The sequence below is a fragment of the Xyrauchen texanus genome, chromosome 50 (assembly GCF_025860055.1).
Source record: "Xyrauchen texanus isolate HMW12.3.18 chromosome 50, RBS_HiC_50CHRs, whole genome shotgun sequence".
Classification (NCBI taxonomy): domain Eukaryota; kingdom Metazoa; phylum Chordata; class Actinopteri; order Cypriniformes; family Catostomidae; genus Xyrauchen; species Xyrauchen texanus.
In genome coordinates, this window is record NC_068325.1 from 22,507,761 (window position 1) to 22,527,760 (window position 20,000).

At 47.6% G+C, this 20,000-nt stretch overlaps 2 protein-coding genes across 3 annotated transcripts in view; one reads left to right on the top strand and one right to left on the bottom strand.

Annotated features, from left to right (window-relative positions):
* The window catches only part of LOC127641396 (dual serine/threonine and tyrosine protein kinase-like), a 27,396-nt gene extending 15,861 nt beyond the window's left edge, over positions 1-11,535 (top strand). Inside the window, exons 3-14 of the mRNA XM_052124380.1 lie at positions 29-532; positions 692-887; positions 2,242-2,480; positions 6,802-6,885; positions 6,959-7,135; positions 7,384-7,513; positions 7,694-7,850; positions 10,239-10,371; positions 10,456-10,569; positions 10,643-10,757; positions 10,829-10,963; positions 11,041-11,535. Coding sequence (XP_051980340.1) covers positions 29-532; positions 692-887; positions 2,242-2,480; positions 6,802-6,885; positions 6,959-7,135; positions 7,384-7,513; positions 7,694-7,850; positions 10,239-10,371; positions 10,456-10,569; positions 10,643-10,757; positions 10,829-10,963; positions 11,041-11,225 — 2,169 coding nt within the window. The 3' untranslated portion in view covers positions 11,226-11,535. The remainder of the gene's footprint in view (positions 1-28; positions 533-691; positions 888-2,241; positions 2,481-6,801; positions 6,886-6,958; positions 7,136-7,383; positions 7,514-7,693; positions 7,851-10,238; positions 10,372-10,455; positions 10,570-10,642; positions 10,758-10,828; positions 10,964-11,040) is intronic.
* Positions 11,536-16,174: 4,639 nt separating this feature from the next.
* LOC127641117 (F-actin-capping protein subunit beta isoforms 1 and 2) overlaps positions 16,175-20,000 on the bottom strand; it is a 16,830-nt gene continuing 13,004 nt past the window's right edge. The window contains exons 9-10 of one of the 2 annotated variants that reach the window (XM_052123892.1): positions 19,591-19,692; positions 16,175-16,881 (exon numbers count right to left, since the gene is read on the bottom strand). In XM_052123892.1, coding sequence (XP_051979852.1) covers positions 19,599-19,692 — 94 coding nt within the window. In that variant the 3' untranslated portion in view covers positions 16,175-16,881; positions 19,591-19,598. The remainder of the gene's footprint in view (positions 16,882-19,590; positions 19,693-20,000) is intronic. The other variant, XM_052123893.1, reaches the window with a different exon arrangement.

Sequence of the window (20,000 nt, forward strand, 5' to 3'; positions counted from 1 at the left end):
ATGTCATCGGTTTCATATGTGTGTTTAGGAGGTGAAGATCATGGTTCTTCCGTGTCGTAATGTGCAGAGTGTCGACGGCGCGCTGGTTGACCGCAAACGCGGAATCCTTCCCATAGTCCTCTACGCCGTCAACAAAGACGTGTTGAGTCCGCAGCAGGTGAGCGATATCCAGAACGTGCGTGAGATGCTGTCGTTCCCCGTCTGCTTCATACGGATCCCGAGCGGCCTGGCAGAATCCGCGTCCCCAGAACCGACCCGCGGCAGTGACCGCGAGCGAGAGCGCAGTGCGCTGTACAAACAGCTCGTGTCTCTGAAGCTCATCAACACTTTGGCAGGACCTTGCGCGTGTGGAGCGCCTGCGCAGACGCCTGGCGGATCCGGCAAGATGCAGAGCAGTCTGGGAGAGAGTCTGGAGCGTCTGCACCGCGTGCTGGTGCCGTTCACGCGACTCGTGTTGCAGAATCAGCAGGTGGAGGCCGCAAACATGCTGAACGACGTTCACTGCAGCTCTCTGGATTTCTTCATCAACCAGGTGACACTAACACACTGTGTGTCTTCACCTACAACACAAACGACTAGCGTGTCACAAACTGTGGCGTTGTATTGTGCATGCTACATGCATCTGAACTATACGTTTACATGCTGCCGTTCATTACTGCTCTGTTATATAAATGGAGATGTTTTCCTTCAGGCGTTTGACATGCAGCGAGATCTTCAGATAACGCCTCGCCGTCTGGAGTACACCCGTGAGAAAGAGGGCGAGCTCTTCAGCTCTCTCATGGCCATCGCCAACCGCAAACAAGAGGAGATGAAGGAGATGATCATCAAGACTCTGAGCAGCATGAAGGAGCAACTGCTGGAGGACGCCGCTAATCTACAGTTCACAGGTCAGAGGTCAAAGTGTGTGGGAGATAACTTAATCTAGTGTCACGTTGCATCACATGATTCACATTGACTTGAAGGCATAGTTCACTGGAAAGCTCTTCTGTGGAACACAAACCGGTGTTTCAGGGATGACCATAAAACTGAAGATGATGAAATGAGTCTGTACGACTCGTGCACTATATTCCAAGTCTTCTAAAGTCACATGATAGCAGTTAAGTGCTTTTAATGTTGTTATGTACACTGGAGGTTCAGTCATGCACTAAATAGGGAGCAAGGGAGCATCCTATAACTCTCCTATAACTGTTCTGAGACCAGTGCAGACAGACAGCACACTGGAGGTTAAGTCATGCACTAAATAGGGAGCAAGGGAGCATCCTATAGCTCTCCTATAACTGTTCTGAGACCAGTGCAGACAGGCAGCACACTGGAGGTTAAGTCATGCACTAAATAGGGAGCAAGGGAGCATCCTATAGCTCTCCTATAACTGTTCTGAGACCAGTGCAGACAGGCAGCACACTGGAGGTTAAGTCAGACACTAAATAGGGAGCAAGGGAGCATCCTATAACTCTCCTATAACTGTTCTGAGACCAGTGCAGACAGGCAGCACACTGGAGGTTAAGTCAGACACTAAATAGGGAGCAAGGGAGCATCCTATAACTCTCCTATAACTGTTCTGAGACCAGTGCAGACAGACAGCACACTGGAGGTTCAGTCATGCACTAAATAGGGAGCAAGGGAGCATCCTATAGCTCTCCTATAACTGTTCTGAGACCAGTGCAGACAGACAGCACACTGGAGGTTAAGTCATGCACTAAATAGGGAGTAAGGGAGCATCCTATAGCTCTCTATAACTGTTCTGAGACCAGTGCAGACAGACAGCAAACTGGAGGTTAAGTCATGCACTAAATAGGGAGCAAGTGCGCATCCTATAGCTCTCTATAACTGTTCTGAGACCAGTGCAGACAGACAGCACACTGGAGGTTAAGTCATGCACTAAATAGGGAGCAAGTGCGCATCCTATAGCTCTCTATAACTGTTCTGAGACCAGTGCAGACAGACAGCACACTGGAGGTTAAGTCATGCACTAAATAGGGAGCAAGGGAGCATCCTATAGCTCTCTATAACTGTTCTGAGACCAGTGCAGACAGACAGCACACTGGAGGTTAAGTCATGCACTAAATAGGGAGCAAGGGAGCATCCTATAGCTCTCCTATAACGCAAAGACTTTAAAGACTTCAAATGTCAAAAAAAGTGAATCTTAGTTTCGTATTAGTCAGCTGTCGTCCAGACTCATCTCTCTCTCTTTCCCTCTATCTCACTTTCTCTCTCCCTCTCTTTATCTCTCTGTGTTTACAGATATCATCATGTCGTCTAACGGTGATCCGGTGACTTCTAAAGACATCAAGGTGTGTATTAATCAGATTCAGGACCTGATTGTGAACGGACTCAATCAGGCCGTGGCTAATAAACTCACCAGTTCAGTGAATATACTGCGAGAGAGTTTCGTGGGAACGCTGGAGAGATGTCTCGCCAGTCTGGAGAAATCCACCTCAGAGTCTTGTGTACACAACGTCACGTCCAACCACCTCAAACAGGTAACACAAACACACGCACACACACTCACACACACGCACACACACTCACGCGCACGCACACACACTCACGCACGCACTCACACACACGCACACGCACGCGCACGCACACACACACACGCACACGCACTCACACACACACGCACACACACACACACGCACACGCACTCACACACACACGCACACGCACTCACACACACACGCACACACACTCACACGCACGCACACACACTCACGCCGCACGCACTCTCACGCACGCACTCTCACGCACGCACTCTCACACACGCACACACACTCACGCACGCACTCACACACGCACACACTCACACACAAGCACACACTCACGCACGCACTCACACACGCACACACACTCACGCACACACTCACGCGCACGCACACACACTCACACACTCACGCACACACTCACGCGCACGCACACACACTCACTCACGCACGCACTCACACACGCACACGCACACACACTCACGCGCTCGCACACACACTCACTCACGCACGCACTCACACACGCACACACACTCACGCGCACGCACACACACACACTCACGCACGCACTCACACACGCACACACACTCACGCACACGCACACACACTCACGCGCACGCACACACACACTCTCTCACGCACGCACTCTCGCACACACACTCACTCACGCACGCACTCTCACACACTCACTCACGCACGCACTCTCACGCACGCACACTCTCGCACGCACACTCACGCACGCACTCTCACGCACGCACGCTCACGCACGCTCACGCACGCACTCTCACACGCACACACACGCACGCACGCACTCACACACGCACACACTCACGCACGCACACACACAAGCACACACTCACGCGCGCACTCACACACGCACGCACTCACGCGCACGCACACACACTCACGCGCACGCACACACACTCACGCGCACGCACACACACTCACGCACGCACTCACGCACGCACTCTCACACACGCACTCTCACGCACGCACTCTCACTCACACACACACACACACACACACACTCACGCACGCACTCTCACACACACACTCACGCACGCACTCTCACACACGCACTCTCACGCACGCACACACACACACACACACTCACACACGCACTCTCACGCACGCACACACACTCACACACACTCACGCACACACTCACGCACGCACTCACGCACGCACTCTCACGCACGCACTCTCACTCACACACACACACACACACACACTCACGCACGCACTCTCACACACACACTCACGCACGCACTCTCACACACGCACTCTCACGCACGCACACACACTCACACACACGCACTCTCACGCACGCACACACACTCACACACACTCACACACACACTCACGCACGCACTCTCACACACACACTCACGCACGCACTCTCACACACACACTCACGCACGCACTCTCACACACACACTCACGCACGCACTCTCACACACGCACTCTCACGCACGCACGCACTCTCACACGCACACACACACTCACACACACACTCACGCACGCACTCTCACACACACACTCACGCACGCACTCTCACACACTCACACACACACACTCACGCACGCACTCTCACGCACGCACGCACTCTCACACACTCACACACACACACTCACGCACGCACTCTCACGCACGCACGCACTCTCACACGCACGCGCACGCACGCACGCTCTCACACACTTGCGCGCACACACGCGCACACACACTCACGCACTCGCACGCACGCACGCACTCTCACACACGCACTCGCACGCACTCTCACGCACGCACGCACGCACACTCACACACGCGCTCTCACACACGCACTCACGCACGCACTCTCACACACTCACGCGCACACACACTCACGCGCACACACACTCACGCACGCACTCGCACGCACGCACGCACGCACTCTCACGCACGCACGCACTCTCACACGCACGCACTCACACACGCGCACACACTCACGCGCACACTCACGCACGCACACACACTCACGCGCACACACACTCACGCGCACACACACTCACGCACGCACTCGCACGCACGCACGCACTCTCACGCACGCACTCTCACGCACGCACTCTCACGCACGCACGCACTCTCACACGCACACTCACACACACACACACACACACGCACGCACACTCACACACACACACTCACGCACGCACTCTCACGCACGCACGCACGCACACTCACACACGCACACTCACACACGCACTCACGCACGCACTCTCACACGCACACTCACACACGCACTCTCACACACACACTCACGCACGCACTCTCACACGCACACTCACACACGCACTCTCACACACGCACGCACACACACACACACACACGCACGCACACTCACACACACACTCACGCACGCACTCTCACGCACGCACGCACGCACACTCACACACGCACTCTCACACACACACTCACGCACGCACTCTCACACACACACTCACGCACGCACTCTCACACGCACACTCACGCACGCACTCTCACACGCACACGCACGCACGCACACTCACACACACACGCACGCACACTCACGCACACACACTCACGCACGCACACTCACACACACTCACACACACACTCACGCACGCACTCTCACACACACACTCACGCACGCACGCACTCTCACTCACGCACACACACTCACGCACGCACGCACACTCACGCACACACTCGCACGCACGCACACGCACGCACTCTCATGCACGCACTCTCGAATACGCACGCACACTCACGCACGCACTCGCACGCACGCACACGCACGCACTCTCACGCACGCACTCTCGAATACGCACGCGCACGCACGCGCACGCACACACACGCACACACACACGCACGCACTCTCACGCACGCACTCTCGCACACACACGCACGCACTCTCACACGCACGCACTCTCACGCACGCACTCTCACACACACACGCACGCACTCTCACGCACGCGCACGCACTCTCACACACGCACGCACGCACTCTCACACACACACGCACGCACACACACACACGCACTCTCACGCACGCACGCACGCACGCACGCACGCACGCACTCTCACACACACGCACTCTCACACACACGCACGCACGCACTCTCACGCACACACGCACGCACGCACTCTCACACACACGCACGCACACACACACACGCACTCTCACGCACGCACTCTCACGCACGCACTCTCACGCACGCACTCTCACACACGCACGCACTCTCACACGCACTCTCACACGCACTCATGCACGCACTCTCACACACACACGCACGCACTCTCACGCACGCGCACGCACTCTCACACACGCACGCACGCACTCTCACACACACACGCACGCACACACACACACGCACTCTCACGCACGCGCACGCACGCACGCACGCACGCACGCACGCACTCTCACACACACGCACTCTCACACACACGCACGCACGCACTCTCACGCACACACGCACGCACGCACTCTCACACACACACGCACGCACACACACACACGCACTCTCACGCACGCACTCTCACGCACGCACTCTCACGCACGCACTCTCACGCACGCACTCTCACACACGCACGCACTCTCACACGCACTCTCACACGCACGCACGCACTCATGCACGCACTCTCACACACACACACACGCATGCACTCTCACGCACGCACTCATGCACGCACTCTCACACACACACACACACGCATGCACTCTCACGCACGCGCACACACACTCACGCACGCACTCTCACACGCACGCACACACACTCACGCACGCACACACACTCACGCACACACGCACGCACGCACGCACTCTCACACAAGCACGCACTCTCACGCACGCGCACACACACTCGCGCACGCACTTTCACGCACGCACGCACACGCACGCACGCACACTCACTCACGCACTCTCGCGCACGCACTTTCACGCACGCACGCACACGCACGCACGCACACTCACTCACGCACTCTCACTCACGCACTCTCACGCACGCACTCTCACACACGCACGCACTCTCACGCACGCACGCACACACACGCATATACACACTCGCATACACGCACACATACGCACGCACACACATACGCACACACACATGCACGCATACAAACACACACATTCGCACACTCACGCACACACACACACTCACGCACACGCACACGCACACATATACATAAATGCACACGCGCACACACACACACACACATATACATAAATGCACACGCCACACACACACACATATACATAAATGCACACGCGCACACACACACATATACATAAATGCACACGCACAGATATCTGGTGATTAACACTACATATGTGTGTCAGATTCTGAACGCTGCGTATCATGTGGAGGTGACGTTTCAGTCGGGTTCTTCTGTCACATGGATGTTCTGGGAACAGATTAAACAGGTGCGGTCACACACACTGAACATGAGTATTAGAGTTTTAGTCCGACTTTAACTGATGGTGTAAATCTCTGTAGATCATTCACAGGATATCGTGGGTGAATCCTCCCTCCATCACTCCGGAGTGGAAGCGTAAAGTGGCTCAGGACGCCATCGAGAGTCTCAGCGCCGCTAAACTGTCCAAGAGCATCTGTTCCCAGTTCAGAACACGCCTCAACAGCTCACATGAAGCGTTCGCCGCCTCGCTCAGACAGGTATCAGCTGAAGTGTGCTGTAGTGAGCACAACATCCCCATAAACCCTGTGTGTGTGTGTGTGTGTGTGTGTGTGTGTGTGTTCAGCTAAAGTGTGCTGTAGTGAGCACAACATCCCCATAAACCCTGTGTGTGTGTGTGTGTGTGTGTGTGTGTGTGTGTGTGTGTGTGTTCAGCTAAAGTGTGCTGTAGTGAGCACAACATCCCCATAAACCCGGTGTGTGTGTGTGTGTGTGTGTGTGTGCGCAGCTGGAGGAGGGGCACACGGGTCGTTTGGAGCGCACTGAAGATCTGTGGCTGCGGGTGAGGAAAGATCACGCCCCACGACTCGCCCGCCTGTCACTGGAGAGCCGATCGCTCCGAGATATCCTGCTGCACGGTAACACACATGATCAATAACAGTTAATCATTATATCACTCAATTAATCATGCAGATATGGATTAATGGAATTCATTCATTTAACCATTTTCATTGATTGACAGCTGTATATAATTATAATTATTAAAATAATATTTACATTTATGAAAACATATTGAATGTTTCTCTGTGTGTGTTCAGGGAAGCCGAAGCTGGGCCGTGAGCTGGGGCGAGGGCAGTATGGGGTGGTGTATCTGTGTGATAATTGGGGCGGTCATCACCCCTGTGCGCTCAAATCTGTGGTTCCTCCTGATGACAAACACTGGAACGACCTGGCGCTGGAGTTTCACTACACACGGTAACCTGACGTGTATAATGTGTCCACAAACACACATGCTCATTCAGTCATATCTAATGTTATATTATACAAACCAGCTGGAATATAAGATTAGATTATTATTATGCATTACAGTAATGACATTTATTTAAATATTTATATTATTGAATATTTAAATTGAATTTTATTTACATTTATTTTAGAATGTAAAACAATGTTAATTTATTTTAATTGAATATTTAAATTTTATTTGAATTTAATATATATGATAATTTTACAATATTATAAAACAATTATTATTATCTGTGTCTCTCTCTGTGTCTGTGTGTCTCTGTGTCTGTGTGTGTGTCTCTCTCTGTGTGTCTGTGTCTGTCTCTCTGTGTCTGTGTGTGTGTGTCTCTCTGTGTCTCTGTGTCTGTGTGTGTGTGTGTGTCTCTCTGTGTGTCTCTGTGTGTCTGTGTCTGTCTCTCTGTGTCTGTGTGTGTCTCTCTGTGTGTCTCTCTGTGTGTCCCTGTGTGTGTCTCTCTGTGTGTCTCTCTGTGTGTCTCTCTGTGTGTCTCTCTGTGTGTCTGTGTCTGTCTCTCTGTGTCTGTGTGTGTCTCTCTGTGTGTCTGTGTCTGTGTGTCTCTGTGTGTGTCTGTGTGTGTGTGTCTGTGTCTCTCTGTGTCTGTGTGTGTCTGTGTCTCTCTGTGTGTCTCTGTGTGTCTGTGTCTGTCTGTGTCTCTCTGTGTGTGTCTGTGTCTCTCTGTGTGTCTCTCTGTGTGTCTGTGTGTGTCTCTGTGTGTCTCTGTGTGTCTGTGTGTGTCTCTCTGTGTGTCTCTCTGTGTCTGTGTCTGTCTCTCTGTGTCTGTGTGTGTCTCTCTGTGTGTCTCTGTGTCTGTGTGTGTCTGTGTCTCTCTGTCTGTCTCTCTGTGTCTGTGTGTCTCTCTGTGTCTCTCTGTGTCTGTGTGTCTCTCTGTGTCTCTCTGTGTCTGTGTGTCTCTGTGTCTGTGTCTCTGTCTGTGTGTGTGTTTGTCTCTGTCTGTCTATGTGTCTGTCTCTGTGTCTCTGTCTGTGTGTCTCTGTGTGTGTCTCTCTGTGTGTCTGTGTGTCTCTCTGTGTCTGTGTGTGTCTCTCTGTGTGTCTCTGTGTGTCTGTGTCTCTGTGTGTCTGTGTCTCTCTGTGTCTGTGTGTCTCTGTGTCTGTCTCTCTGTGTCTGTGTGTCTCTGTGTCTGTGTGTCTCTGTGTCTCTCTGTGTGTCTGTGTCTCTGTGTGTGTCTCTCTGTGTGTGTGTCTCTCTGTGTGTCTGTGTCTCTCTGTGTGTCTGTGTCTCTCTGTGTGTGTGTGTCTCTCTGTGTGTCTGTGTCTCTCTGTGTGTCTGTGTCTCTCTGTGTGTGTGTGTCTCTCTGTGTGTGTGTGTCTCTCTGTGTGTCTGTGTCTCTCTGTGTGTCTGTGTCTCTCTGTGTGTCTGTGTCTCTCTGTGTCTGTGTCTCTGTGTCTCTCTGTGTGTGTCTCTCTGTGTCTCTCTGTGTGTCTCTCTGTGTCTCTGTGTCTCTGTGTGTCTGTCTCTGTGTGTGTCTCTGTGTGTCTGTGTGTCTCTCTGTGTCTGTGTCTGTGTGTCTCTGTGTGTCTCTCTGTGTCTCTCTGTGTCTGTGTGTCTCTCTGTATGTGTCTCTCTGTGTCTGTGTGTCTCTGTGTCTGTGTGTCTCTGTGTCTGTGTGTCTCTGTGTCTGTGTCTCTCTGTGTCTGTGTCTCTGTCTGTGTGTGTGTTTGTCTCTGTCTGTCTCTGTGTCTATGTGTCTGTCTCTGTGTCTCTGTGTGTGTCTCTCTGTGTGTCTGTGTCTCTCTGTATCTGTGTCTCTCTGTGTCTGTGTCTCTGTGTCTGTGTGTGTCTGTCTCTCTGTGTCTGTGTCTCTCTGTGTCTGTGTGTGTCTGTCTGTGTGTGTCTATGTGTCTGTCTCTGTGTCTGTGTCTCTCTGTGTCTGTGTGTGTCTGTCTGTGTGTGTCTATGTGTCTGTCTCTGTGTCTGTGTGTCTCTGTGTGTCTCTGTGTGTGTGTCTCTGTGTGTGTCTGTGTGTCTCTCTGTGTCTGTGTGTATCTGTCTGTGTGTTGTGTCTGTCTTTGTCTGTGTGTGTGTTTGTCTCTGTATGTCTATGTGTCTGTCTGTGTGTGTCTGTTTGTGTGTTGTGTTGTGTGTCTCTCTGTGTCTGTCTCTGTGTCTGTCTCTGTGTCTGTGTGTCTGTGTCTCTCTGTGTGTCTGTGTGTGTGTGTGTGTTTGTTTCTGTCTGTCTCTGTGTCTCTGTGTCTCTGTGTCTGTGTGTCTGTGTGTCTCTGTGTCTGTGTGTCTCTGTGTCTGTCTGTTTGTGTGTTGTGTTGTGTTGTGTGTGTGTGTGTGTGTGTGTGTGTGTGTGTGTGTGTTGTCTGTGTCAGGTCTCTGCCCAAACACGAGCGGCTGGTGAATCTTCACGGGTCAGTTATTGATCACTCTTATGCCGGCGGCTCCAGTATCGCAGTTCTGTTGATCATGGAGCGGTTACATCGAGACCTCTACACCGGACTGAAGGTACGACAGCAACGCTGTCTGTCTCTGTCCAACTCTATCTGATGATGATGATGATGATGATGATGATGATGACATCTCCCTCAGGCCGGGCTCTGTCTGAAGGAGAGGTTACAGATCGCTCTGGACGTGGTGGAGGGAATCCGGTTCCTGCACGGTCAGGGTCTCCTGCACCGAGACATCAAACTCAAGAACGTTCTGGTGAGGAACACTCGTCCACGGTCTGTCTGTCTTGAAAGAAAACCTTCTGTAACACAGTGTTTGTCTTGTGTAGCTGGACAAACAGAACCGGGCCAAAATCACCGATCTGGGCTTCTGCAAACCCGAGGCCATGATGTCGGGCAGTATAGTGGGCACTCCCATTCACATGGCACCAGAACTGTTTACAGGTCAGAACCAGAACCAGTCAAACAGCACAAGAGTGTGTGTGTGTCCACAATAACACTGTGTGTGTCTTCAGGAAAGTACGATAACTCTGTGGACGTGTACGCCTTCGGGATTCTCTTCTGGTATCTCTGCACCGGATCTGTCAAACTTCCAGAAGCGTTTGAGAAATGTTCCAGTAAAGACCATCTGTGGACCAACGTCAAGAAAGGTACGAACATCCGCTCTCGTTCTGCAGTAACTGGAATGTTCTCGCTCACTCATTTTATTGGCGTTTGTGTGTTTCAGGCTCGCGGCCGGAGCGTTTGCCAACGTTCGACGAGGAATGCTGGCAGCTCATGGAAGCATGCTGGAACGGCGACCCTTCCCAGCGGCCCCTGCTCGGGATCGTACAGCCCAGTCTGCAGCGCATCATGGACCGTCTGTGTGACAACTCCGACCAAAAGAGTGCAAACCTCGAAGACTCAAACTGAAGCGCACACGCACCTGTAGTGAAAAAGCACCTATTTCGCATGTAGAAAAAACAGACAGATGTTTCTTTGAGCAACCGTGAACAAACATGATCATGCACGCCACATTTACTAAAGCGAACAAGTTCTGCTGCTTCTCATAGAGCTCCTCTAGACGTGACCGATTTTACTAGTCCTTGAATTGTGTGTTGTAGATTAATTGAAACGTTCATTTTTAAATGGTGTTTAAACTGGTTTAGTTATCTTGTGATTTACTTTTTCTTTTTTTTTAATAAAATATTTTGGACCGCTGGACTGAATTTATTGAATTTATTTTGTGTGCAAAAAATGTATTTGCTAATATTTGGTTTGAGATTATAGGAGGAGAATTCTGGCGATGATGTCAGAAACTTTTGTTGTCAAGCATTTTTCAATTTCATCAAAACAAAACATTGACCCAAGAGTGTCAGGTGAGGGTATATCCTTGTGTTTTGTGTTTGTAAATGTGCTTGTATTCTTAATTCCAGTTTTTTACTCCGTTTAAAAGCAGGTCACGTGCAGCAACGTTATTTAAAACAGTTTTTAACATTGAACGTTTTCTAAGAACATATTGTTTAGTGTAACTTTATTACATTAAAATGAGTTTTTACAGAGTTAAATCTGTAAAACTCATTTACCTCAAGAGTTAGGCCTATCGACCATAACAACATCTTAATGAGTGAAAAGTTTCCGGCTCGTTCATTAAAGATGGCGCTTGCTGGTTCATAACGATAATGTCGTTCTTTATTGACAGCAGCGCCCCCTCTGACTGGCGGGTATTACTCGCGGCTGTGAGGGATAGACGTGCCGTTTGTGTTTTTGGATCGTCCCGCTGACGAAACGTCTTTCCAGAAAACATGAATGTGTAAAATCACTTGTGATGTAGGAGCTTTAGTCTTCCGGTGTTTTTTGTACTTAATTACATATTACGTTTTTTGTTCACCTAATGAGATGTTGAAGTCAGTTTAAATAAATAATAACAGAATAAGTTTTTATATTTTGATAGACTGCTAGCGCTTCACTATTCCTGATTTCTGAGGTGAGCACGACTAAATTAATCAATAACTTGTTTAGATCAGTTAGAATGACCAGAAGTATCGAATTTTAGATTCTGAACTGCTATGAATTACATAAATACAACACTTGAGTTTCACATAATCTTTGTCAATCATTCGCTCACACATAGTTTTTTTAATAAAAATGTTTATGTAATGGTATTCCCAAATGTTCCTTCTCCCTAAAATAAATCACTGAAATAAGGGAGACTCTGATGCGCTTTCGATCTGTCAATCATTTTGCACGTTCTGTGTAATAGTTGAAGCGGATCATTCAGGTTAAATTCAAAGTACAAGTGCATCTTGTGGTTACTATAGTTTTACTACAAATACCATAGTATTTATGATTTTTATTTTACCATAGTTTCTGTATTAGTACTTGAATATCAAGGTTAAAATTGGGTTCTTTTTGTAAAACCAAGTACATTTATTGCGAGGGAACTCAAAACGTATTGCGATGGAACTCAAAACGTATTGCGAGGGAACGAAAAATATAGCGAGGGAACGAAAAATATAGCGAGGGAACGCAAACTATTGCGAGGGAACGAAAACTATTGCGAGGGAAATCCATTGCATGTTCTGTGTAATAGTTGAAGCGGATCATTCAGATTAAACGTCATATTCTGATGCATGTCAGCTGAGGACGCCATTTTGTTCTGTTGTGTTTGACAACGCCGTTGAGACGCAAGGGGGCGTGTCTTATTCAGCAGTTCAGTCTCATTAAAGGGCCAGAACGGCTAATATTGCTTACAGCACCTTTAAGTGAAAAGTTATGTAACTATTTTCCCTTAAATGTGCGATTTTAGCTATTATTCATGGGGAAATATATCTAAAATGATACGTGTTGTAATTGATTAAATCAAGTCTTGTTTTCTTGTGTGAATCTGGTAGATCTCCTCAAGCTTTTAGTGTTAAAGTTAATCTTCCATAATGAATGAATTATGCCTCAGATCACCAGAAACTTCCCTGACCGTGAGTTTATATTCCTAAAGCACTTCAAATCTCCCGATAACTCGTGCTTCAAAGTTCTGTAGAGTTCCAACTATATGGACATGGAAAACCTGGAAATGTCAGGGAATTTAAATTGTATAATTTCAAGTTATGGTTTGGGTCATTGAGAGTGCAACTAATCTTCTAAATGATTCTTAAAATCCTTAAACAGAGATCACATGACATAATGGACAATTGTTGGTAAAAATGTGTATTTACATTACATGTATTCGTGTGTGTGTGTGTGTGTGTGTGCGTGTGTGCGCGCGCGCGTGTGTGTGTGTGTGTGTGTGTGTGTGTGCGTGTCAGGTGTATTATATTTTATATGGCGACTCCATCAGAGCAGCAGGATTTTGGAAAGTAAGTCAAACTGAATGACTGTTGAAGGTTTCTCAATATAATGCTGGTGAATGGCAGCAGTAACAGTCGTGTGTGTTTGGACTCAAGAGCAGCTCAGAAGTCCTCTCTAAAGGAGGATCACGGGAAGTCTGCAGGAGTTGATGTTGATGTGAAGGTACACGGCTTTATTTTACAACATGTTTCTATCACAATATTACATTCGATAACCAAGATCATTCCTTTAATATCTCTGTATAGGAATCCTCTAAACATCAAGGTCAGTGTCATATCATTATTATCATGTAATGAAATATGTGAATATGGATTATGGATCAGTTTGTCTGATCAGGTGCTGGTCAGTTCTCCGTGTGGTCCGCCGGTCAGATGGTCAATAAATGGAAGTTCGCTCACTGCAGAGAACATCACGCTCGACTTCACACTGAAGATGCCGAATACAGACGACAACTGCACCTGCATGAACGCCAGCTCAGAGCCACAGTCAGACACTATTATCATCACTTTATTATTAACATGGAATAACAACATTCCGCAAGTTCATTCTCTGTGAATCCTGCAGGTGGCGCTGCCGGTCATTTCCATGATGGAGGCGGAAACGCTGCCGATACTACAGGAAGTGGAGAAATGTAAAGTCCCGCTTTTTTCCCTCTTTAATATCAAAACAAATCTTGTAGTAAAAGTAATAATTTTGTTGGTATCATGGTTTTGCTATAGTAATATTGTGGTAACAGTTTAAAATAGGTTTAATAATGTAATGTTTATGGTACATTTCTTAACATAAACAATATGTTTTTAATTAACTAGCATTAACAAAGATGAAAATATACTGTAAAAAATATTTTTTTGTTTGTTTGTTAAATTATACTTTATGCATTTACTAATGATAAATGTAATTTTATAATAAATAATACCAATATACTGTAGTAATCATAGTTAAAAACATGCGTTTTTATTATTATTTACATTTATGTATTTATTTTTTGACGGAAACCAGTTTTACAATAGTAATATTGTAGTAGCTATGAAAAGTAAGTAAACATGTTGTTTGGTGGTTAATATAGTTTTGGTTAAAATATGGTTATTTTTGTAAAACTACGGTAACTTTATTGCGAAGGAACACAAACTAATTACTAAAATATTCATTTAATCTGAAGGTGAGCAGAGCACAGATTTAAAGATGTACTTTGGCCGAGAATAAAAGAGTGATTTGTCATTTTCTGTGTCTTTTGCAGCTTACAGATATAATCTTGGCCAAAGTCATGATCTCACTCTGGATGCTCAGAGACGAATTGAGAGTCTGAGAGAGAAAACAGCCGCTAAAGGTGTGAAACTGGAGCAGAAGACGGGCGTCACACTGAGAGACTGTGGCTGCAGTTCAGCCTTCTGTCAGACAGGGGGCGCTACAGGTCAGACAGAACCTGACAGGAAACAGCACATCGCGTCATATCTTACGGTCAGAGAGAAATCATCAACATTATAACACCAGTTCGACCCCTGCAACAGATCGCCTTAAATATCAAAAATAAAACGATGAGATATTAAAAACAGAAAGTTGTAGCTTTACTTCAGAGATTTTCCATGTGAAAACAAATCCAGCCCATATGTGATTTTATATGAGTCACAAACTGTTCATGTGTACACAGCAGACATGTCAATGAAACGCTCTGATTGGTTAGATTGATCTATACGTGTGTTTTATGTGATTAAAAATTATTTAAATGTTCATTTTAAAACATTTGACTAGTTGAACGGTCAACACATATCTGGATTGTCGTGCCAAACGCTGAAGAGTATCAACAGTTTTTATAAAAGTTATGATTTGTGCCAGATCGGGAATACATCTCAAAAACGTCATTAGTCCTATTATTGTTTAGGACTTATTCACACACACACACACACACTCTCTCTCACTCACTCACACACACACAAACACACTCTCAATCAATCACACACTCTCTCTCTCACACACACACACACACACTCTCTCTCTCTCTCTCACACACACACACACACACACTCTCTCTCTCGCTCACACACACACTCTCTCTCTCACTCACTCACACACACACACACACACACACTCTCTCTCTCTCACTCACTCTCTCTCTCACACACACACTCTCTCTCTCTCTCACTCACACACAAACACACACACTCTCTCTCACTCACTCACACACTCTCTCTCTCTCACACACACACACACACACACACACACTCTCTCTCACTCACTCACACACACACACAAACACACACACTCTCACTCACTCACACACTCTCTCTCTCTCACACACACACACACACTCTCTCTCTCTCTCTCACACACACACACACACACTCTCTCTCTCGCTCACACACACACTCTCTCTCTCACACACACACACTCTCTCTCTCTCTCTGGTGGATACACCAGAAACAGATACTTGTATGAATAACTGTGGACCGTTTATCATTAATATTGAGTGTGTATTTATCAGGAACAGCATCTATGAACATTAACCAACAAAACCTTTAAACACATGCAGAAGCACACAATTACAGTTTTCATGTTTTTATTGTTGCTGGAGGCCCTTCTACAACAAACCGTAAGCGTTACAAAAACAAAAGTAAAACTTGACAAATTATAATCCACCCCAAAGAAAACAACGAAACAGTCTGACTCTCCCAGATGGAGTGAGAGGAATATGTTTCTGCTTACACACACACACACACACACACACACACACACCTGTGTTGACACAAGCAGAGTTTAATATTAACAGCAAGAATAATATTAATGTTCATAATACATACATGTGTATATTTATATATATTTATATATCTAACCCGCCTCTCTGGGACTCCTCGTGTTTTGGGGGTGAAACTACTTATAAAACGTCATCTTCAGGTGGCGAGAGAGAAGCTCCGCCCCCACGGTGATGAGCAATCAGACAGAAACAAGCCTGCACTGTCTTAATACTACATGATTACAGACCGGAGAGACAGACAGGTGCATCGAAACTTCAGCTGAAAATACAAAAACTAAAAGCGTTGCCTTTTCTCCTTTTCCTTTGATGGACAGACAGACGTGAGGTGGAGAGACAGAGAGAGTGAGACAGACAGACAGAGAGCGAGTGAGACAGAGAGAGAGTGAGACAGGAAGGTGTGGTCTCTAGCTTTGCTGTTTGCGTTGGCTAAGCGCAATCATCAGATCGTTCTTCAGGGCATCCTGCTTCGATTTATCCGCCAGCGTCTGAACGCTCCTGAAAAACACCAGAACAGTGAGATGAGAGGAAGCGTGTACAGCATTCACTCATTTATTGACGTTTTCTGTCACTGACCATAGAAACAGAGATGGTTTGTAGTAATTGAGCAGCTTTGTGAAGATCACAATGATTACAATAAACCATTTACTCTCCCAATGTTGGAACACCCAATTCTCACTACTTAGTTGGTCCTCGTGGTGGCGCGATTACTCACCTCAATCCGCACCTCTGATCACGTGACTCGTTGTGCATGACACCGCGGAGACTCACAGCATGTGGAGACTCATGCTACTCTCCACGATCCACACACAACTCACCACACGCCCCATTGAGAGAACCACTAATCACCACCACGAGGAGGTTACCCCATGTGACTCTACCCTCCCTAGCAACCGGGCCAATTTGGTTGCACCATGTGACTCTACCCTCCCTAGCAACCGGGCCAATTTGGTTACCCCATGTGACTCTAGCCTCCCTAGCAACCGGGCCAATTTGGTTGCACCATGTGACTCTACCCTCCCTAGCAACCGGCACAATCTGGTTACCCCATGTGACTCTAACCTCCCTAGCAACCGGGCCAATTTGGTTACCCCATGTGACTCTACCCTCCCTAGCAACCGGCCCAATTTGGTTTCCCCATGTGACTCTACCCTCCCTAGCAACCGGGCCAATTTGGTTACCCCATGTGACTCTACCCTCCCTAGCAACCGGGCCAATTTGGTTACCCCATGTGACTCTACCCTCCCTAGCAACCGGCACAATCTGGTTACCCCATGTGACTCTAACCTCCCTAGCAACCGGGCCAATTTGGTTACCCCATGTGACTCTAACCTCCCTAGCAACCGGGCCAATTTGGTTACCCCATGTGACTCTACCCTCCCTAGCAACCGGGCCAATTTGGTTACCCCATGTGACTCTACCCTCCCTAGCAACCGGGCCAATTTGGTTACCCCATGTGACTCTACCCTCCCTAGCAACCGGCACAATCTGGTTACCCCATGTGACTCTAACCTCCCTAGCAACCGGGCCAATTTGGTTACCCCATGTGACTCTAACCTCCCTAGCAACCGGGCCAATTTGGTTACCCCATGTGACTCTACCCTCCCTAGCAACCGGGCCAATTTGGTTACCCCATGTGACTCTACCCTCCCTAGCAACCGGGCCAATTTGGTTACCCCATGTGACTCTAACCTCCCTAGCAACCGGGCCAATTTGGTTGCCCCATGTGACTCTACCCTCCCTAGCAACCGGCCCAATTTGGTTGCCCCATGTGACTCTACCCTCCCTAGCAACCGGGCCAATTTGGTTGCCCCATGTGACTCTACCCTCCCTAGCAACCGGGCAAATTTGGTTGCCCCATGTGACTCTACCCTCCCTAGCAACCGGGCAAATTTGGTTGCCCCATGTGACTCTACCCTCCCTAGCAACCGGGCCAATTTGGTTGCCCCATGTGACTCTACCCTCAAAAGATACTGAAAGTCGAAATGTGTAATTTCAGCAACAATAGTGCCAGTGAATGGAACTGCAAAACAGCTTTCTGAATACGCAGTCAGATAGTCCCGCCCCCAACTCACGGCATTGGTTGAGTAACGTTATGAATGTTTACGGTTTTCAAGAAAATTAACCTAGAAGTGGCTTCATTATAGTTGCATATTAATCTGAGTTAGAAGTATTTTAACACTGCAAAAGTGACAATTCTGCTTTAAATAGTTTCTCTTAATGAATCATTCCAGCCAGGACTTCACCCCACTTATTCTAGATTACTGCGGCCAAAAACGACTGACTTTGCAGAAGTTCTCTCAAAAATTGTAATGCCATTTGCAAAGTTGTTTGTGTTGTTTTGCAGTGAAAACTCGCAAATAATCGAAGTATAATAACAGTGACCCCGTTTACATGCACTTAAGAAAACAGTTTATTTCAGAGTTTTTGCATAAAGAGGCGTTCTGAAACATCATGTAAATGAGAACGGGGATTAAGAGAAAGCAGTTTAACACACCCGGGATTCTCCCGGAGAACGCAGCTTCACGTGACCATGTAAACACAGAATCGCCGTTCTAACAGGTTTTTGAGGAGTGCGTATGTGCGTGAACAGACCAGATATCAAACATCACAAGATGTCAAGTCAGTGAGAGCAGCACATACACATACACTCTAAACGATACACATCTACACACACTCCCTCATGTTCATGTACTGTATATGCACCGGGGGAATCCCAGAGTTTTACATAAGAGGGAAACCCCACTATTGCAGCGCAATTCCACTGCAGGTCCCGATAGAAAGTTAAGAAAGCAAACACAGCAACAACTCTGGAGTATAAAGCGAAGCAACGGAGAATAAAATGGTGAAGTCTTCCTCGGATACCATATTTGTTATTTACACAAGCGTCACGGAATGAAATGTAAATATAAAGTTTATAGTCTTATAGCGATCACTTTGTGCGAAAAAGGAAAGTACTATTTAATATAATGTTAACGCTGACCTGGCCAGTGTCTCTGTGCGTTTATAAAACATTTGCTAACACTGGTTTACTGCAAAGGTTATAGTTCATGGATGCAGGATTCAAACCTACAACCATTGTTAAACATTCAACTCATTCCCAAAACAAACTCATTAATATTCATGAGCTGCACCCAGAAAGCACACGCATGCGGTTAGTGTTCGTCGAGAGAGATGCGGTGAGGTCAAACACACACAGGCCTGTACCTCTGACCCTAGTCAATGTAGATCTGACGCTGGGTCAGAACCTGAGAGAGCTCGCGCTGCAGCTGACGATACTTTTGATTGTCAGGAAGAGACTCGATAGATCTGAACCACAGAATGGAAACACAAGACAGTCAGGATAGAGGGAAATGAGCGAGTAAACTAGTCGTGTAGTCTTTCTGCAACTAACAACAAACACTTCTGGAGTTACTCTCAACAACTAAATATATATAAACACACATTAAATGTCTCTAGCGACTGAAAGCACTGGGGCGCTGTTGAGAAGCTCCATTATAGACCACAGCAGTAAAAATCCCATTAAAACCGATTTTCACGATAACTTGTAAACATTTAAAGACAGACCTATCGTGAGCTGCTTTAAGTCCATCGATGGTATATGCTTCTGCTGAAGA